The 19,969-nt window shown below is 42.0% G+C and overlaps 7 protein-coding genes across 7 annotated transcripts; 4 read left to right on the top strand and 3 right to left on the bottom strand.

The window, feature by feature from the left end:
- The first annotated feature begins 554 nt into the window (after nt 1–554).
- LOC117576400 (mediator of RNA polymerase II transcription subunit 22) lies at nt 555–2,121 on the top strand. Its single transcript, XM_034261118.2, has 3 exons — nt 555–829; nt 1,656–1,757; nt 1,824–2,121. Exons 1-3 carry the CDS (start codon nt 721–723, stop codon nt 2,039–2,041), a joined length of 429 nt encoding a protein of 142 aa, XP_034117009.1. The 5' UTR covers nt 555–720; the 3' UTR covers nt 2,042–2,121.
- On the bottom strand, nt 2,031–3,409 carry LOC117576390 (nucleosome assembly protein 1-like 4). Its single transcript, XM_034261107.2, has one exon. It carries the CDS (start codon nt 3,295–3,297, stop codon nt 2,137–2,139), a length of 1,161 nt encoding a protein of 386 aa, XP_034116998.1. The 5' UTR covers nt 3,298–3,409; the 3' UTR covers nt 2,031–2,136.
- Nucleotides 3,410–4,411: 1,002 nt separating this feature from the next.
- On the bottom strand, nt 4,412–5,867 carry LOC117576383 (uncharacterized). The gene has a single exon (XM_034261095.2). It carries the CDS (start codon nt 5,856–5,858, stop codon nt 4,479–4,481), a length of 1,380 nt encoding a protein of 459 aa, XP_034116986.2. The 5' UTR covers nt 5,859–5,867; the 3' UTR covers nt 4,412–4,478.
- Nucleotides 5,868–7,400: 1,533 nt separating this feature from the next.
- Nucleotides 7,401–15,598, top strand: LOC117578259 (putative uncharacterized protein DDB_G0282129). The gene is made up of 3 exons (XM_034263680.2): nt 7,401–8,807; nt 8,929–9,069; nt 13,919–15,598. The coding sequence occupies exons 1-3, from the start codon at nt 7,752–7,754 to the stop codon at nt 13,988–13,990; spliced, it is 1,269 nt and encodes a 422-aa protein (XP_034119571.1). The 5' UTR covers nt 7,401–7,751; the 3' UTR covers nt 13,991–15,598.
- LOC117578261 (translocating chain-associated membrane protein 1) lies at nt 10,517–13,605 on the top strand. Its single transcript, XM_034263682.2, has 3 exons — nt 10,517–10,763; nt 11,139–11,444; nt 11,866–13,605. The coding sequence occupies exon 3, from the start codon at nt 11,891–11,893 to the stop codon at nt 13,001–13,003; it is 1,113 nt and encodes a 370-aa protein (XP_034119573.1). The 5' UTR covers nt 10,517–10,763; nt 11,139–11,444; nt 11,866–11,890; the 3' UTR covers nt 13,004–13,605.
- An 815-nt stretch (nt 15,599–16,413) lies between the features above and the next one.
- On the bottom strand, nt 16,414–17,902 carry LOC117578260 (GPN-loop GTPase 1). The gene is made up of 3 exons (XM_034263681.2): nt 17,164–17,902; nt 16,750–17,103; nt 16,414–16,682 (listed from the first exon to the last, which is right to left on the bottom strand). The coding sequence occupies exons 1-3, from the start codon at nt 17,794–17,796 to the stop codon at nt 16,479–16,481; spliced, it is 1,191 nt and encodes a 396-aa protein (XP_034119572.1). The 5' UTR covers nt 17,797–17,902; the 3' UTR covers nt 16,414–16,478.
- A 696-nt stretch (nt 17,903–18,598) lies between these two features.
- LOC117578258 (crossover junction endonuclease MUS81) lies at nt 18,599–19,967 on the top strand. Its single transcript, XM_034263678.2, has one exon. It carries the CDS (start codon nt 18,669–18,671, stop codon nt 19,965–19,967), a length of 1,299 nt encoding a protein of 432 aa, XP_034119569.1. The 5' UTR covers nt 18,599–18,668.
- The last annotated feature ends 2 nt before the right edge of the window (nt 19,968–19,969 follow it).

Here is a 19,969-nt window from a genome sequence, read left to right as displayed (position 1 = left end):
TCAACACTAGCTTGAAATGAGCTTAAATGCATTGCCTATAAATGCATTGAAAAGAGCTTAAATGCTTTGTCTATGAATATGAATACTTTAAATTATTGAAACATTTTGTTGTTTTGTATAAAAAGGTTAATTAAACATATAACTGCTGGCATATTTCACTTTTGATTATTGAATTCTTTATTAAAAGCAAAAACATTTGTATTTTAATCGCACACTGCTAATAATTGCCTGAATTTTTAATGTTAAGAACATTCGTAATTTAAATGCATATTACAGATAATTGTATTATTTATAATTTTTAAGCCACACATATTTGTATTTCAATTGCAATTTGCAAAAAATTGAATTAATTAGAAAATGTAAGCTTGAAATATTTTTATTTTATTTCAAAATTTCACATATTTGCATTATTTTCTTGTATAAATGATGGATGTGCAGTTAATTGCATTATTTGTGATGGTTGTACATCTATCGACGTTTTACTGTGTGCTGAAAAGTGTTCATCACTATCGCTGCAGTGTGACCGTGGGAACAAACGATTCATCGATGTTTTACCACCACTAAAAAAGCGGTCACGAAGTGCGTATGAAACAAAACAACTCACAAACAAAACATGCATTAATAAGCAAATTAAAAACGCAAAGTTGAAGTAAAGAGCAATAAGCGTCAGCATCAAGTTCAAGGGCAGCAGGAAGTAGAAGTGAAGGGCAAACAGACAGAATGGCCAGCGGCTCACGGGCAATATTGCCACAGTCAAAGGAGGCGCTGCTCAAATCGTATAATGCGCGCCTCAAAGACGACGTGCGCAGCATGTTGGAGAATTTCGAAGGTAACTAATGTGAACAATGTTGTATTTGAATATTTATTTGCAATAGCACATAGTGGTTGCCAAGTATATTAATGACGCTGACGAATCATGCGATACAGCTGCTCGATGCCCTCGTGGACACCTTTGCCATTGCTGGCACTCACACCGTGCACCTTCCAGCGCTGATGCAGCTCGTGGAGACGCAAACGCAGCGCCAAATCGTCGGGGGCAATTGCTTGTGGCAAGTCCTGTTTGTTGGCAAACACCATCAGCACACTGTTGCGCAGCTCGTTCACATGCAACACCGAGTGTAGCTCACACATGGCTTCGGGGAAACGTTGCGTATCCGCCGCATCTACCACGAATATAATGCCCGCCGCATCATTGTAATAGTAACGCCACATCGAGCGCACACTCTTTTGTCCCCCAATGTCCCAGATGGTGAAACGCAATCGGCGATGCTTGAACATCTCCACATTAAAGCCAATCGTTGGTATGCTGGTTAGACTGCTGCCCAACTTCAGTTGATACAACGTTGTCGTCTTGCCGGCTGCATCCAGGCCAATCATCAGTAGACGGGCATCCTCCATGCCCGCGAAACGATCAAAGACATTGAACAATGTCATCGAGGCGCCCATTTTTCAGAATAGTGACGGAGAAAAAACGTCTGCTCAAGTCGGTCAGCTTCTAGTTTTGAGTGGCGGTGGACGGCAAATGTGGCAAACCACAAAGAAGACAATTCTGTTTATTTATTCGCTGTCAATGTTTGTGTTATACTCTCTTCATTGCTGATGTGATTTTGTTTTACTTATTAATCGCAATTCATGCGAATGCAATTTGTTTACAGAAATACTCAAGCTGGCCAGACGAGAGAGTCATAGTCAAATATCAAAGATAACCCAATGCGAACAGGATGCTCTGGAAATGCAAGTGCGGGCAGCCAATATGGGTACGTTTTGTTGTTACACATTACGATCATCAATACACACTTATCATAATTTCTAAAAATGTGCAGTGCGAGCTGGCGAATCGTTAATGAAACTGGTCGCGGACTTAAAGCAATATCTGATACTGAATGATTTCCATTCGGTGAACGAGGCAATCACAAATAATTCGCAACTATTTCGCGCCACACAAATCGAATGCGATAAGAAACTGATGAAGCTACGGGATGAGATGGCCATGGATCTCTACGATCTGGAAGAGGAGTACTACACAAGCATATTTAAATAAGTTTATATTCTTTCTTTGTTGTGTGAAGTCGAAAAATGCGCTAGAGTTATTTATACAATAAATTTAATTAACGTAACATACACTATCGCGTTGCACTATGCTTTGGTAGCTCCCTCCGATCCCGACGATACCGATGCCGATGTATTGTCCGCGGTGGCAGCAAGTTCGTCATTCACATTGTCGACAATGTCGCCGGTATAGAAGAGTATCGCCTTGGGCACAATCTGTGTGCGTAACAAGTAGCCCACCTCAAAGTCGGCGCCCAAGACCATCTTGGTCTTCTCATCGGCCAGCGATAGATCCATGGCCTGTGGTGGTGAAAAGAAGCGAAAGAACGATTCGCGTGGCATCACCTTGGCCAAGTGTCGAGCACCCTTCCGTGCACGCTTCTGTCGCACCGTCTGCAGCGTTAAATTGAAGCCATCGCGCCAATGTATGTGACAGCCCTCGCAGCGCACAATCTCCGGTCCCTCGAACATGAACGGATACTCTTTGTCCGCCTCGTGGCGTAGAATATACTTTTTGGTGAGGACCAGCGATGAGGTGTGCAAATGCTCGTTGGGCTGAAACTGAAAGTATATCGTATAGCTGTCGGGCTCATAGCGAATGCGCACATCCAGCAAACACTCGAGCAGCGGCTCATCGTGCTCCTGCACCAGATCTGAGATGAGTGCCACATTGCGAAACACTGTCAGCCAAAAGCGAGGCACACCCACAGCATTCGCCGACAGCTGTGGCAGCTGTTCGGCCAGCTGTTTGAAATCCTCACTACTCTTGATCTCCTCGAGCAATTCGTCAGGCTCTTCGTGCCAATAGCGCTCAATGTTCGGTGGCTCCACATTGCCGGCAACAATGTCGCGACGGGCATCGAAGAGCGTGCAGCTCTGGGCGTAGAAACGCTTCTCGAGTTCGTAGACTTCGCGAAAGAACTGCTCCGATATCTTGATCTGCTGCAGTTGATTGTGCTTCAGAGCGAGCACACGATTCTGCAATGTTTTCGGCAAACTTGCCACCATATGTTGCAGCAACGCGCGACGACTGTTTGAGGGCAATTCCGATGGATTCAATTTGAATATTTCGGACATGGCACCAGGACTATGACTTCGACTTCGACTACGACTACGACTTCGACTATGAGTGTGTTGCCGCTTGTTGTTGTTGTTGTGTGACCCTTTGGTGGGTGGAGTTTTCAATGCCGTGTTATCTCCACTGACGATTGTGGCATTTGAGCTCATGTCCGAACTGTTGTTGTGCATCTTGCGAATTTATTGAATTTGGAAACTTTCGACAATTTTTGTTGTATTAAATATGTGTCTATTTAAATAATTTCTCTTGTCATTTTGAAATGTTCTTCCTGTTTTGTATGAAAGGAAGTTGCTTTCGATTAAAGTTGGCTATCTTATCTAGATATTGATATCAACTTTAAGGTATTTTCTTCTTGTCATTCTTGTTGTTGTTGTTGTGTCGTTCTTCTTCTAATCGCTGCGACTTATCATGATCGTAAATACCGCCAACTAATTGTCCCAGGTCAGTTAAAGCATAATGTGAAAATTGAGAAATTATTAACTCTATTTTTTGTTTCTTTGGCTCTGTTAGCATGAATGGAGCGAGCTGTCTTCCTGTTTTTTGCCATGATATCTCATCATCGTCATCATCAGCTGGCCACTTGAGTTGCACCTTATCACAAACCTGCTGATACACACCTGGGCTGAATCCATTATTATTATTAATCCCAGCAATACGGTTCATATGTGCGGTGTTATGCCTGCCTGCGTTTTCGATAAGGCGAAATGTTGTCTTTTAGTTCATAAATTTTAGTTTGAAATACATTCTTAACGCCCGGCCTCGTTCTTTCATATAATATTTATTGCTAGAAAATCCCAAAATATTTCTGTAATCTTATCCCCAGATTTTTTATAAGCACGCAAATCCCTTGCAGGCCCCATTATCATCTATGTATGCATGTTCTATGTTAACTAACCAAACTAACTAACTAACTAACTAAGTAGCGGTGGCAACTCGAGTGCCTCATGACAATTGTATTTTTAATTATTTCAAGTGCTTGCCAGTGGTCCACTTCATGAAAGTTGGCGGTATTTTTATTTCGGGGAATGCTATAAATCAAACAAGTTAATGAGAACTCAAAAAGATCTACTGATTCACGCTTACACATATTTGACAGCTTTATTATGAAATCTGTTTGTTGATTTCCAAAAAAAAAAAACAAAATTATCTAATTGACGCTTAAGAATGTTGCAAAGCAATTGAAAACGATGACTAATCGTTAAATAAGAGTTTGTATTATATTTTAAACTAGCTTTATTAAAAAAAAAAGGAAAATGTATCACATATGTTTAATATAAATGATTGTTTGATGTGAGAGTAAAGTACGTGTGTGTGCTTAAGCAAATTAGATGGAAATCATCTTTAGCATAAATTAGAATATAAACTCCTCAGTCTCGTTGACCAAATCCATATTGCTGAGACTGCGCTCAAAGCGCTTGATGCGCTGATACCACTTGGGATCCTGGGCAGCCACCGTCTCCGGTCGTCCCTCGTTGTGGCGATACAGGTACTCGGCATGCCCCTGGCCCGGAATGCCATTGACAGTGCAGGCGACAAACTGATTGTACACCTTGGACTCCCAATCGCCACCCACATAACGCACAGCGCTGTGCTCCACTCGAATCTGGACGAGGTACTGCTGCTCCGCGGTGTAAACGATGAAGTTCTGATGCTGTGGCGGAGTGCCACGCTCCCCATAGGAGTACAGCTCAAAGTTGCTGGCCGTGATCGGTTGATAGTTGCCGCGGGGAGTACGCACATAGCCCACCTTCAGTGAGGACAAAAAGAACGAGGGCTGACTGAGGTTGCCCACAATCATGCTGCTGCCATCGTCCAGCAACAGGGCAAAGTACACATAGCGATTGATCGTGCTGAGGCAACGTTCGGTGCCGAAGCTGTGATCCCGAAAGCCGCGCAACTCCAACGCCAGGCGACGCTCCCCGAGCACAATGTTGCCGGCGAGTTCGCCATTCTGCTCGTAATGTGTGCGCTTCTCCACGATGTGTCCCACGCTCTTCAGCATGCTGTAGAAGCTATCGTTCCACGCCTCCCGTGCTATCGAGTCCGCAATCAGGGATGAGCTCAAGTCCCGATTGTAGTTGAAGTGATCCGCTGTGCTGGTGAAACTCAGATCCAGCTGCACATCCAACAGTTGCTCCTTCTCTTGCTTGACCAACTTGCCATCGTATTTGAGTCGCCAGCTGCGCATGGATTGCTCGGGGTAGATGTGAAAGCCAGCGCCTTTGAACTCACTGCTCTCCTCCTTGCCATCGGTGGTAAAGTGCACCATGTCCGGCAGCTTGGGCGAACTGTACAAACCCTCGCCGGGCAGCCACAAATAGAGCGCTGCCTTGAGCACACCCAGGCGACGTCGTTCCAGCGTTACCATCAGCTTTTGGCCCGCTGCATTAGCCGCCACAAAGCTGACGACATCGTAGCTCTTGGGATCACTCGTCAGCGGCTGCGGGCGATCCAAGGTGGCCAGATGCGCCGGCGAACTAAGCAGCTCCTCGTTGCGCTTGTAGATGCGATAGCGCAGGTGGCGCAGCACCAGCAGCGCGATTCCGTACTTCAGCCAATAGAAGATTCCCTTGCAGGGGTATTTGCCAAAGATGAGCATCGATTTGCGGCTCAGCAGCAGCATGGCGAGGCTGAGGAGGGCGACCACAAGGCCCAGGCTCAGGCAGATTATCGTTAGAATGTACATGTTCCAATCCGTTTGATGGACTTTACGTGACTGACCGTTTCCCATTGCATTTGCACATATTGACTTCTTTGGCAAGTTGTGGCGATAAACGCGACAGTTTGTCGTTCCGCACCGTTCCGCACCTGCGTTTACCCCACTTCACTGTGCAAGCCACTTTTGGACGACGCTCTTGAGGCCGCCCCAAGACTTATCGACGGGGTCTGCGAAGTCTTATCAGTCGCAGTCTATCCTATGCCTATACGTTCGATCACGATACGTATTGCTCAATTGAATAATGCTGCAATTGCCAAAGGCCATAAATCTGTTTGGCAAAAGTTTATTTTTATATATACATATAGTTGATTTATGATAGGATTGCAAAAAAAAGTTGTTATTGGTTCGCGCTTTATTGTTTAAATTCCGTTTGACACACAGCTTTGGTCCGTGCACAAAGCGATTAGCTTTTGACTTGTATCATAGGTTTATGCGCAACGCAATTTCACGAATTGTTAACTACTCTTAAATAGCAAGCAGCTTTTGTCTGCATCTCTAGAATATTTCCAAGTTAACGCTGGCAATATCGAAATATTTCCAAATCGTTACATCGTATTCATTTATCATGTAAATATATTAAAGCAACTAGCTTTTGTCACTGCACAAAAGTTTATGCGCCACATATCACGATCTCTTATTTACATGGCTTTCAAGTCAATAGCGAATAAAATGGCATGCCATCAATACGAATTAAATCAGATATTTTTTTGTAAAGCCCGTTTAAATTAAATATATATCTAATACCCATATAACTTGGGTAAGCCTAAGTGTGGTGAAAATCAATTAGCTCTTGTCAGCACTTTTCGTTTATGCACTGCATTTCGTGATAAGTTTATTATGCTTTCGTGAGTTATTACATGAAATAAAAAGTGACCAAATCGAAGAGCTTTTGTCAGCAAAAGCTCTTATTAATATAATGAGTCATTCAATGACAGTCCTTGGCATGTTTTTCACAACTCATGTACATTGTGGTGTATAACAAGCAGCTTTTGTCCACGTGCTCATTTAAAACATTCATGCGGCTACTAAACACAAAAATAGTCTTCATGATATACAAAATAAAAAAAAATGTGTAGCTTAAAAATATTATAGCTTTTCAAGTAACAATTTTAAAAATCCAAAACACGACTAAATAAATAATCTTCATTATTTACGTTATACATAATAATATAAACTTTAAGTTTAGTATTCAATATTGAATGTTTGCTCACTGAAATATTAATGAAATTTATTAATAATATTAACAAACAACAATAAACAACTTTCAAATTCGAACCCAAAATATATATCATAACAATTATATGTGTATAGAAACTGCATTTAAATAGGAATTTCTTCATTTTGAGTTAACTGTGGTGAATTGTGAATTTTAAAATTTGAAACGTTTTCACCTCACAAAATGTATGTATGCAGCTTTGCGAGTGACGCTCGACAGCTTGCAAGCACTGTCAGCGAGTGTTGTGCAACACTGCAGACAGTGTGTAGTATTTACCGTTACGCGCTGTTTTCCAACACTGCAGCACAGAATGCGAATTGCGACTGCGCCAAAACTTGTGTAGTTTTTTCGAGCCTGCTGGCAAAACAACAAAACGCTTAATCAATAAAAACATAAAATTAGTGCGCGAGAAGCATGCAGCAGGAGCAGCAACAACAATAACAATAATTGGCAACAAGCAATTTGCAAATTAATTGGCTCCACAAAAAAAAACCCCAAAAATAAAAAACGGAAAAATCTTCAAAAATATAAAGTGTCCTGCACAGTTTGCGAAAAAAAGCAACAAAAGAAAAACTGCAGTAATAATCGCATAAACATATAGAAAGCTTATATATAAATACACACACATATATACCTACAAATATATCCATATAGTATAGAAGGGAGTCGAGAGCGGAAATCGGGTCAAAATGTACAAAACGATACGACATGGCGAGAACAGTTTGCAATACACGATATTGCCGCAGAACGATGATTTTCGCATCGAAGGCAAGCAGAATCGCCTGGCAGCGTCCTCGTCATCCTCAGCTTCATCCTCGGCAGCAGCGGGAGCAGGAGCAGCATCCGCTTCAGCGTCATCGTCGTCGTCATCGCCGTCCGCCAATTGCCACAAACGGAACGCTGGAGCGCCACGCAAACGTCGCACATTCTTTGCCTATTTGGGTTTGATCTTTGTGTGCACCGTCATCATTGGCGCCGTGCTCATACCGTTCCTTGTCTCGGCCGAGTGTTTGCCCAGTCCCACAGAATGGTTCCTCAAAACGAAGGCAGCGTTCACGCACAGCGACAGGCAACAGCAGCAGCAGCAGCAGCAACATGGCACAGCAACCACAGTTGCAGCTGTGGCCTCCCCATTGGGTGCTGCAATGCTTGGCCAGAATGTGGGTAAATCCGTGCAGATTGTGAATCGCAATGGTGTCGAGCAGTTCATTCTGAAAGTCAACAAGACCATGCCGAGCAACGTCGGCAACATCTCGGCAACAACACCACCAGCAGCCGAAGCTGCTGTGGCAACAACCTCTTCGAGCACAACAACCACTACAACATCGACAACAACAACAACAACAACAAGCACCACAGCAGCAACAACAACATTGGCAACGGAACAGGCTGCTGCAGCTGCAATGGCTGCTGTGGCAAGCACACCAGCAACGATAACAACAGTTGCCACCGCTGCCCCACCATCGCTGCGTCACTTGCCCGCCACAATTACCACGCGCATCATTCAAGTGCCGCTGCTCAAGTCGGCGGCCAAGAAGCCCATAATGCCGCCCGTGCTTGCCAAGACGCAGAGCAACTCCCAGCAACAGCAGCAGCAACAACAACAACAGCAGCAGCAGCAGTTGCAACAACAGCAACAACAACAGCCTACTAGCAACACGGATGTGGCACAGAATAAGAGCAATAATGCTTGGATGAACACGCATTGGGCATATATTGATCCATCCACCTATGTCCAGTGGTCGGTAAGTAAACGTGTTGACCTTGCCTCACTAATTTGCCTCGTATGCCACAAACTCGACAAATGTTTTTGTTTGTTTTTTTTTTTATCGTTCTTCTCTCGTTGTTGGCGTTGTGGTTTTGCAGGGCTACAAGGCTGAGGATAGCGTGCTGTTGCCCGCCCTGCTTGGATTTGCACTTATTGGCATGATTCTAATTATAACGGTCTGCCTCGTGGCACGCAACAAGCGCACCATCGTCTCCTCGGTGCGCAAGCGAAATCGTAACGTGAGTATAACTGCATTTAATTACTCTTTGCATAACCTTGTCCTCCCCTTTGTTGCTCCCTGTGCTCCATTGGTGAAACCTCCAAGCAACCAACTACTCTAAGTGCATACGTTTGTTATGGCTGCATCCAATAATGGGCGGAGATTAGCTTTGTGCTCTCGATGTCCACTTGCCATGACACACTGCACCCATTTATTCTCTTTTATAAACATTAATACTAGACTACCATATTATATAAACTTTAATCCTTATATACGTATGTACATACATTTCTACTACAACCATTTATTCTGCTTTAAAGTTAAAGGACTTCCTTGTTACTACTCAAGCTTGCTTTAATCTATTACTGAATTTAACAGAAAGATTAAATTAAAAACACTTTGGGTTATTTGGGAATTATTTTCCTAATACCATACAAGATATAATATAATACAAGATATTATATATATAAAGCAGGCGTTGTCTACTTCCGAACAGGTTCGACTATTCCGTAATTAGACAGCTATCAAAAATTATAAATTCTGAATACATTTCGTACATCATCGCTACGAATTTCTTGCTACTTTCCAAAAATTCCATTAAGCTGCAACTTTACAGAAAATAAAAGCACAAATTCAGCTAATTCATTATTCATTGAAAAATTAAAAAAGAATGGAATCCTTACAACAAATACCAAATAGTATAGAAAAGAACTGTAAGGAAAACAAAAAAAACTTGGATGAATGGTTAAAATGGATTAACATGCAGTTAGATACTAAGCAAAATGAATTTAAAAAAGGTACAGCAATGCAGAGCAGCTATATGCATAACCAAGATCAAATAAAGAAGGACTCTGAATATTGTATACTTTTTGTTGATGAAGTAATTCAGAAGCAATATTACAATAAGAAATATGGCTCTTTGTTGTATCCGTATCAGAAGCTTATCCGAGTTAACCATAATTATAGAAATTAATTCGGGTTGTGTGAATAATTTGCATAGTTCATATCATATTAGAATAAACTAATTTTTAAATATTAACGTATATTTTGTGTATACACGCGCCGTATACTTGTTAAGTGTTCGCGCTCTAATGTGAGTGGCAAATCTGCTTAGATGGCCACAACTCTGATAAGCAGAGAGTACACACATTTATTCCATTTCAACTGTGACGTCACAGTGATATGGTGTGTAAATGAAATTGTGTAAAAATTGTGTTTAGTGCATACTATTTAAAATTGCATATGCTGTTGGTAACTCAAATTTGAAATTTGTGAGTTCAATACAAAAAAAAGGAAATAAAAAGAAAAAGCTGTGACGTCACGCGAGTGCGAAACCTTCGTTTTGCTGATGGCCTATGGCAAGTAAACAGAGTTGCAAAAACTGTTGTTTACCGCACATATTGTGGCTATCGATAACCGAAACCGAAACGACAACAAATTACACGTCACAGTCGGCTGGCTGGCACACGAACTGAACGCGAACGTAAACGAATCGGCAAAACAACAACAAAAAAATAATACGAACATCGTGGCTAAACATCGTGACGTCGCGACGTCGTCGGCAACGCAAAGTGGGCGCCCCCCAACAACATAATATTGTGGCGCTCTGGGCGTGTGAAAGCGAGAGCGCTTGTGTTTAGCCGGCATAGCCATATTGGCTTAGCTGTGTGTGTGCAGAAGCGAGCAGGCAATAAACGACAACGTGAACAAGTGGTAGTGTGTGTTAGCAGCAGCAACAGCAACAACAACACGACGACGATACACTATTGCCGTTGGAGCCGAGAGTCGTTTGCGTGGCAGTTTTTTTTCTGTTTTTTTTTTTGTGTTTTCTGCTTTGGCTCTGTTGCTGCCACCGTTGCTGGCTGCTGACTTGGCTGGCCTGTGTTTTGTTGGACGTGCTGCTGCTGCTGCTGAGGCAGTTTTTGATTGTGCTCGCTCTCTGCCGCTGCCCGCGTTGTTGCTGCTGCTGCTTTGGCTAGCAGTAGGCCGCCTTGGCATTCACAGAGCGGTTGTTTTTTTGTTTGTTGTTGTTTTTTCTATAATTTGTTTTTGTGTTTTTCTTGTTGTTGCATTTTTGGTGAAACGTAGCCACACATTCATTCAGTCTGTCAGTCAGTCACTCACTCACAGGTGAGCAGCAGCTAAACGTAAAAAAAAGAAGCCAGAGGCAGGCAGGCAGCAGAGGCGGCTGGACCAGAGAGAGGCGTACTGGAAAAACGAAAAAAAAACAAAAAACCAGCGAAAAAAAGAAAAGTGTTTCTTCGCTTTTCAGCAACTGCAACAAAAAGGCAGAGTGTAAAAAAGAAATCAAAACTCTTTTTGATACACACAAACAACAACAACTAGCTGGAGGACGCCTACGTCAGCAGCAGATTGCACAAAAATTCCAATCCTGTAAGCAACAACAACGACAACAATACGAAGTCTAGTGAAAAGCAAAAAGAAATTGCGTGCGTGTGTCTCTCTTGCTCTCTCACTCCCTCACACTGTGTCGTGTGAGCGCGCGTTCTGTGTGTATTTATGTGTGTGTGCGTGTTGGTGCCAACAAGGCAAATTTCTGTGGTGTATGCGCGCGTTGTATGTGTGTGTTGTGTGTGTGTGTATGTATGCTACTATTGCACTGATTTCTCAGGGCAATTTTGGCATAGGCATGCACATGGCTCTGCCGTCAGCTGCTGCTGCTGATGACGTTGCACGCGCCACGCATACAACGCGCGCATTGAGAGAGTGAAAGAGAGAGAGAGACGGAACTGGAGAGAGCAATCGTGAGTTTGCCAAGCAAACACTAATCAAAAGCAAAACTTGCGTTTTACAGCTAAAACAACAACAACAAGGAGAACATGGCCATCAAACCCGGACTTGGTCGCAAGACGACCAACAAAAATCCACCGATACTGAGCCACGAGTTCGTCATACAAAACCATGCCGACATCATCTCCTGCATCGCCATGGTCTTTGTCGTTGGCCTGATGAACGAATCGACGGCCTCATTTGCCAGCGCCTTCATCTCGCTGCACCACAACGTCAGCGGCGAGGAGGCGTCCCGTGAGCTGCCCTACGGCAAGCCGTATACGTATGCGGCCGGAATTAAGGATTACTGTGCAATCTTCTTCTATACGCTGACCTGCATCATTATGCATGCCATCATCCAGGAGTTTGTGCTCGACAAGATTAGCAAGAAATTGCATCTATCGAAATTCAAGCTGGCTCGCTTCAACGAATCCGGCCAACTGGTGACCTTCTATCTGCTGTCCTTCGTCTGGGGCGTTCATGTGGCGTTGCGCGAAGGTTATCTGGGTCAGGTGGCCCAACTCTGGGATGGCTATCCGACGGCGCATGCGATGAGCTTCCTGCACAAATTCTACTTCATCATCCAGCTGTCGTACTATCTGCATATGCTGCCCGAACTCTACTTCCAGAAGGTGCGCGCCAAGGAGGAGCAACAGCCCAAGATCATACATTCCATTAGCGGATTCACGCTCATCGTTTTGGCCTACACGCTCAGCTTCCAACGCTTGGCCATTGTGCTGTTGACGCTGCACTATTTCAGCGAACTGCTCGCCCACATCTTCCAGCTGATCGGTGTGTTCGATCGCGAGGAGCGTTTGGCTCGCGTTCGCATCGTGAACAGCGCCGTGTTTGTGCTGGTGCGTTTTGCCACCTCGGTGATTGGTGTGCTCACGTTGCACTATGGCATCGGCGCCTCTGGCAGCAGCTACAAGTTGCGTGCTCTGCTTGCGTTGGTCGCCTTGATTGCCCTGCAGGGATACTTTGTGTTCTCGTTCATCACCGAGCAGTTGAGGGCGAAGCGTGAGGCGAAGCGAGAGGCCAAACTGTTGGCGGCACAGACGAAGAAGGCGAAGGCGCCCAACAAGGAGAAGGTGAAGCGCAAGAAGGAGAGCGATCTGCCCGAGGCGGATCAGGCCAGTCCTGTCAAGCAGAAGCTCAAGTAGACAGAGCATGACAGCGCAACAACAACAACAACAAAATCTTCCGCACACTTCCAGAAGCTCAATCAACAGATAACAAAAACAACAACAACAACAACGACATCAACAGACTATCAAGAGAACTCTCAAAACTCCAGCACTTTGCTATGAACATTATACACTAGACAACACAAAACCTTTTTTTTTTTGGCTTTCTCTATTGTGCATTTAAAAAAAAAAAAACAATCATATACAAAAACACAACACACACAACATTTTGTTGCTCTCTTTTTTGTCTCATAGAGCGAAACTTTTTATCGTAAAAATACTTATGCAAATTGAAATGTTTATTTCATTTTAAGTTTTTTTTTTTTAATTTTACTATAATTTTACATATTATTTTTTAATTTTTTTTGGAAATAAACAAATTTTTTTATTTTTATACATACATCAATAACAACAAAAGAAAACATGAAAAGAAAAATGCTTGAAAAAAAAATGAAACATAAAACAAATGAATCAAAATTATATAAAAATCAAATGTGTTTTCGTTCTTGTGTTTGTTAAAGTGTATAGCAAAAAAACAAAAAAACGAAAGTGAATGAGAGGAAAAGATGGAGGAAGAAATGTTTATCGAGTACTTTTTAATGTTAGTTACCATTTGGATCGTGTGGTTTTTTACGTCCTAACGAATGTAACAACAAATTGCTAAATATATTTTGTATAAGAAAAAATCATGAAACAAAAAATGAACAAAATGCTAAAGAAACAACAGCTGCAAGTCGTCTTTTTCAAGGAGTTGGTTTTTATGGGGTCTTTACCACAAACAAGAATCTTCCAAGCGTAAACCTATAGTGATTTTAACATATCAACAGAATATAAATATATATGTATATTATATACCCTTTTTCTCTTTTTCTATTTTTTTAACATGCGCAGGATATCGAGGAGCAGGGTGCCGAGGATAATGCCACACTCCTCACAACAACAAATCTGTCCGACGATGATTAAATAGATTAGATATATACATATATACTACTGCTAGTAATTTGCAATCTGTGCGTGTGCCCCATATAATATTTCATTTACCATTTCCACGCTTTTTGATGTTGCTTTTCTCTTATTTTTATTTTATTTACTATATGTATTTACATATTTTTATGATATATACAAGACATATACAGGCATCTATAGATATTATATTATATATATACATATATACAAAAGCTTCATCATATTTATGTGCATGTGAGTTGAATTATCTCCAGCAAATACGCAAATATAAGTCCCAAGATTTGTTCCGGAATAACATTTTTTTTTGTCCGTCGAAAATTAGTATTACAAGTAAATGTTTTGTGTATTTGTTGGTGATAAAATTGCACTCTGAAGCATATTGTATTAAATATCCGAAACTTTTTCGAAAATGTTGTCCAAGCTAAGCTACGCGTAAACTAAAAAAGATACAAAAAAAAAAAAAAAACTCAAAAAATAAGACATTTAACGACAGTCAAGCAATTTTCACACAGTTATGTTTCCAGCGTGAACAAAAAAAAAAAAAAAAAAAAAAAACAAAAAAAAAACAAAGCAAGCCTAGAAAAGACTGTTTTTCTTACTTTTGTTAATCAGTGTACATTTCTTTTTCGTCCTCTTTTTTTTTTTCCTTGTGTGCGTGCGTGTGTGCCCGAATATACATATGTATGTGTGCATATTTCCCCCCAAAGCGAAAGAGAAAAACAAAAAAACTACATATAAAACAAATTATATATACATATAGTTTTTAGCACAAATATTAACAGAATTTTAAGCTTAAAATGCATTTAAGATGACAGAAGTTGGAAGGATTTGAAACGTTTATGAGCTTCTCCCAAAAGAGTCTTTCAATGTTGTCCGTGAATTCTTGAATTCCCATTCCGCATAAACGTTTCAAAACTTGGATCGAGTGTGGATCTGTGTTTGGTGTATAATATCCTGCTTGCACAGCTTTTTGCCAAGTACACACAACAACAACAAAAAAAAAACCCCCAAAAAATGAAAGTATTAAGAAAAACCACGTATTATTGTAAACATTAAGTCCAGTTGAGCACAAATACATATATATATATATATATACTATATATGTATGCGATGTATATGCAGAAAATGGTTTTGGAATCGTAAGTATTAGGATATATAATGTTCCCACAGTAAATCGGATGGGAAATCAGAGCGGACGGTGGAATGGAAGGAAGGATATGATAAAGATGAAGATGATAAAAAGAAATACTATATACACTATATATATTTATGAATATGTATGTAACTGTATAACTATATGTCGATGTCGATCTATATACGAGTAAACTGTGTAAAACTGTGAGTCATTGAGAGTTGTAATTGTAGTTTGAGATGATCTGTATTTTTGTAAGCGTAATATATTTAACAAAAATCATGATAGCAAAGCGATATTCGGTGCCCCGACTATACAATATACCCCAGCAAAGTGATCTGATCCAATGACAGTTCAAGAATATGTAAGTAGTAATACAATTATATAAGACGAAAATTGAATTAACTGGCAATTATGAAACTGGTCGAATGACATATCGAATATGACTTTCGACCTCTATATTATACATATGTGTATTTATTTTTATTTTCACAAAATGTGTATTCTTTTAATAATAATTTTTCTGTAAACTATTTCTAGTTATTTATTACATTTATTTCTCAATAACTCAAGAAGTAGGTAGATTAAAAAAAAAATAAATAAAACTGAGTTATAGTCAAGAACTCAGCTGATTGTTCATATAGAAGTTTAGTTTGTCAGATAAACCCTCTGCTGGGGTATTTTAAGTATTTGGAGTGGAAATAGGAAGAGTTGGCGTGTAAGGCGTGGCGCACTCACAATTGATTTGCTCATTCTACACACACACACACATACACACGATATATACAGATATTTACATACTATATACAATAGGGGTGTGTATACATAGTATATGCTATAAGTATATAAGCTGCTTGCACTCACACAGACACACACACACAGATACATACATGTGTACAGACATGCATACATACGTACTTTCGTATATGTATTATTATCTAAAAGGCAAATCAAAGATTCCACTTGAGGATGCATGATACATATGTACTATAATACTATATATACATACATATATTTGTAGATACTAAATGTGTATCCTTCATAAATATATCACTGTAATTGTTATAAATAATTTGCAAAACTATTCATTAAGTCCGTATGCCACACACACACACACATATACACTGACACATACATACATATATATCTATATATATACCAAATTGAACAGAACACTATATATTGAATGTTTTTGCTTGTTAAAGTGAATATAAAATAATAAAGAACAAAACTAACTGCATATAACAAACAACAAAATAGCTGCATATTTCACAAGTTTACAGAGTACAGTGTGCACTCGCTTTAATGGCTTAGCGCTTACGAGTCTACCAATAAAAAAAAAAAACATAATAACTAATTCTGTTGCTCCTGCTGCTGTTGTTTATCCCGTTTACTTTGCTGTGCTGTCATGTGATTCTGTACGAAACTCTGAAAGTTTTGATCCTCCAGATCGCCTTTGGCATCCGTTTCCATCTCCTGCTCGGCGGCATCGAGTTGTTGCGGCACCAAACTGGGCGCCATTAGGAACACGCTGTTGTCCGTATTACTAACCGGATCCTGTGTTTGAATAGAAGATTATTAATATTAATAGAGATACAGCTGTATTTTCAACATCATTATTTACTCTCAGATCCAGGCCTAAGGGAACTGCAACGCCAGCTTCTTCGATGTGAGCAGCTGGATCGGGAACCGTTGCCTGCTCGGCCAGGCGCTGTTGACGCATCTTCTCGTAGACCGGCTTATAGTCACGCTCGTATTCGGCGACACACTCGAGCAAGTGCGTCAACAGTGTGGAAAAGCCAACTCCGCTCTTGGCCGATACGCCGCAAGTGATCAGATTTTCATAGAATGTGTCCAGCGTGAGGGACATGGTGCGTGTTAGATTATTCACATAGCTCTGCTCCTTTTCGAGGGCATCCTGAAAGGCCTCAAAGTCCGTCATCCACTCCTGCACAAAGCTGCATTCCTTCAGATCAATCTACAACAACGTTTAGTGAGCAAATGATTCTTGCCAGACTTTTGATAGACTTCGATTTACCTTGTTTAGGGCTACGAGGAAGGGCAGACGCGTCTTGTACAGTATGGAGCAGGCATAGAGCATGTTGGACATGAAGGTGGTTGGGCATGTGGAGCGCACCACATCCATCACATAGACGACAATGGTGGGAAACATGGTGGCCAGACCTTCAGTGATAATGTTGCCGGATGCCGACCAGGTGAACACCTCAATTTGACCGGGCGTATCGATGATGCACCACTTGTGACCACGTTCGCCGGCGCGACGCACCAGCTCCGCAAACTTGGGCATCTTGGTGGTGAACATGTTGAGGGCGGTGACAATACCGCCGTTCGGTCCCAGTTGATACTGTTTCATCACCTCCTTGTAGTTGACGGTGTCGCGAATATCGATGTGTGCCGCATACGGCACCTCACGGCACGCCGGATCCAAATTGACCACATACGGATTGAACTGCGATTGCGCATGCTGGATGAGGCTGCGAGTAAAGGTGGTTTTACCTGATCCCGCCATGCCCAGCACAATGATGCAAACCGGTGATTCGCGTATGCCTTCGCTGAGCGAGAGTGCCTCCAGGTTGATGTCATTAATACTGGGATTGCCATTGCCAACGACGGTAGCGGCGGCGACACTGGTTCCTGGCTTGGCGCTCATGATTTCTCTGCTGTCTGCTGTCCGTCAAAACAATGCACATTCGAGCATGTGAGAGAGCCGCTGTTTAACCAGTCACAGTGAAATATAGCAACTGAGCAGTAGACTGTCAAAAGGTGGCGGCAGCACTAGAGTCAGAGGTAGCGTTGCCTTGTGAATGGTAAGTCACATTATCGCTAATAAATGACGCGGCAAAATTCAAATGGAAAGCAACAAACGTAGATATCTAGAATTTATTGCAATTGTTTTGAGTTTTAAAATCTAAGTAATGAGTGGTTACTTTTAATGTATTTATATCACACGTCTACATTGTTCTTTGGCGTTGTAAATAATTTGAATGTAAAAATAAATTAATTTAAAATTTCAGGCTTTTGAAAAATTTTTGATAGATGGCGCTGTTAATACAGAATATTCCAGATTTATTATTTATTTGACCAAAATAATAATTAAACAAAATATTGATAATTTTCTATATTCACAATTTTGTTAATCGATAAATTAAATATTATATCAAGCATTTAATAAGTGTTTTGCAATTCGCGTTTAACGCAGACGCTTCGCCAGTCGCTGGCAGCTAGGGTTGCATGATATTTAAAAAATATCGTATCAGTGATATATCGTTTTTCAAAAATATATCAAATTGATAAAAATATTTATCACCCAAAAATATCGATATATCAAGTATTTTTGATATTTAATTTTTATATATTTATTTTTTTTCATTAACCAAAATTTAACTCCAAAATTATATATATCAGGGGAAAAAATATCATGATATAAATATTTATTTTTATAAAAAAAATATCGATATATTGATATTTTAATATATTATCAACAGCCCTACTGGCAGCGCTATTCAGTTAGTGGGCGCCAAGATGGAAACTCGTCTGGAGATTCGTCTGCACGAACCAAATCCTCTCTTCACGCGCTGGCTGCAACGCTGGCTCCACGACGCCGAGCAGAATGATCGCAAGTCGCAGCACAAGCTACGCCAAGCGCTGCAAGCGTTGCGCAGTTACCCGCTCCCGCTCTACAGCGGACGCGAGTGCGCCGTGCTGCGCGGCTTTGGGCCAACTCTCTGCCAGCAGATCGACGATGAACTGCAGCAGCTGCGCACACTGGAGAAGCAGACAACGACAAACACAAAGGCTGCTCTGGACAGTTCACAGTACGAGGAGCAGGTGCAACAGGTGGTCAAAGTAGTGCAACGCAGCAGGAAAAAACAACAACAAGAGCAGCAGCAGCAACCGAAGCCCAAAAAGCTGACAAAGAAGGCGCAACAGGAGCTGGCAGCAGCCGAAGAGCGAGAACGTGTGGTCCAAATGCCCGCGGGCAGTTATCGCATTGTGCTGCTCGTGGACATCCAGGAGACGAGTGGCAAGAACAAACGAGTGCTGGATCAAACACGCGGCTACCTGGAATCATTGGGTGTGATGCACGATGTGCGTCGGCTGACCATCGGAGACTTCCTCTGGATAGCAAGCGATGGCGTCGGTAATGAGCTGGTTTTGCCGTACATTGTAGAGCGCAAGCGCATGGATGATTTGGCCAGCAGCATACGCGATGGTCGCTTCCACGAGCAGAAGCATCGATTGCAGCAATGCGGCTTGCCACACATCATCTATCTGATCGAGGACTATGGCGACAATGAGCAGCTGGGATTGCCGCTGGAGTCACTGCAGCAGGCGCTGGCCAATGCACGCATTCAATCGAAGAACATTCAAGTGGTGCGCACCGAGAATCATTATCGTTCCATGTGCTACCTGGCTGGCGTCGGTGCTGCACTGCAGCAGCTCTATGTGGATGGCGGCAAGCGGCTGCATAGTCGCAAAAGGGAAGAGGATGCTAGCAGAACGACATCGCTGGATAGGGAAACGAATCTATTGAAGTTTAGGGAACTCTACGAGGATTCGGCCCGCAATGCCCAGCTGACGGTGCGCGAAGTCTTTGTGCAGCAACTGCTTCAGCTGCACTCGCTGTCACTCGATCGTGCGCTGGCCATTGTGGAGTCCTATGCCACACCGCGGCTGCTGCTGGATGCATATGCTGCATGTGGCAGCGAGGCGGAGGCAAGAATTCTCTTGGCGCCACTTGGCTGTGGACCTTTGCAGCGACCGCTGGGCGAGAAGTTGAGTCAGTGCATCCATGACTTTTATATGCAGGAATTCAAATGAAT

This window comes from Drosophila albomicans, chromosome X (assembly GCF_009650485.2).
Source record: "Drosophila albomicans strain 15112-1751.03 chromosome X, ASM965048v2, whole genome shotgun sequence".
NCBI classification, from domain to species: Eukaryota; Metazoa; Arthropoda; class Insecta; order Diptera; family Drosophilidae; genus Drosophila; species Drosophila albomicans.
The sequence above is the reverse complement of the archived record's forward strand: the minus strand, read 5'-3'. Positions and strand labels throughout refer to the sequence as shown.

Bases quoted from the DNA above. Each gene is read 5' to 3' on its own strand.
- LOC117576400 (XM_034261118.2), top strand. From the start codon at position 721: ATGGCCAGCGGCTCACGGGCAATATTGCCACAGTCAAAGGAGGCGCTG. The intron at 830-1,655 runs GTAACTAATGTG...ATTTGTTTACAG, and splicing joins CATGTTGGAGAATTTCGAAG to AAATACTCAAGCTGGCCAGA. The intron at 1,758-1,823 runs GTACGTTTTGTT...AAAAATGTGCAG, and splicing joins AGTGCGGGCAGCCAATATGG to TGCGAGCTGGCGAATCGTTA.
- LOC117576390 (XM_034261107.2), bottom strand. From the start codon at position 3,297: ATGCACAACAACAGTTCGGACATGAGCTCAAATGCCACAATCGTCAGT.
- LOC117576383 (XM_034261095.2), bottom strand. From the start codon at position 5,858: ATGGGAAACGGTCAGTCACGTAAAGTCCATCAAACGGATTGGAACATG.
- LOC117578259 (XM_034263680.2), top strand. From the start codon at position 7,752: ATGTACAAAACGATACGACATGGCGAGAACAGTTTGCAATACACGATA. The intron at 8,808-8,928 runs GTAAGTAAACGT...GTGGTTTTGCAG, and splicing joins CCACCTATGTCCAGTGGTCG to GGCTACAAGGCTGAGGATAG. The intron at 9,070-13,918 runs GTGAGTATAACT...TAACATGCGCAG, and splicing joins TGCGCAAGCGAAATCGTAAC to GATATCGAGGAGCAGGGTGC.
- LOC117578261 (XM_034263682.2), top strand. From the start codon at position 11,891: ATGGCCATCAAACCCGGACTTGGTCGCAAGACGACCAACAAAAATCCA.
- LOC117578260 (XM_034263681.2), bottom strand. From the start codon at position 17,796: ATGAGCGCCAAGCCAGGAACCAGTGTCGCCGCCGCTACCGTCGTTGGC. The intron at 17,104-17,163 runs GTAAATCGAAGT...ACGTTGTTGTAG, and splicing joins TCCTCGTAGCCCTAAACAAG to ATTGATCTGAAGGAATGCAG. The intron at 16,683-16,749 runs GTAAATAATGAT...ATTCAAACACAG, and splicing joins CCTTAGGCCTGGATCTGAGA to GATCCGGTTAGTAATACGGA.
- LOC117578258 (XM_034263678.2), top strand. From the start codon at position 18,669: ATGGAAACTCGTCTGGAGATTCGTCTGCACGAACCAAATCCTCTCTTC.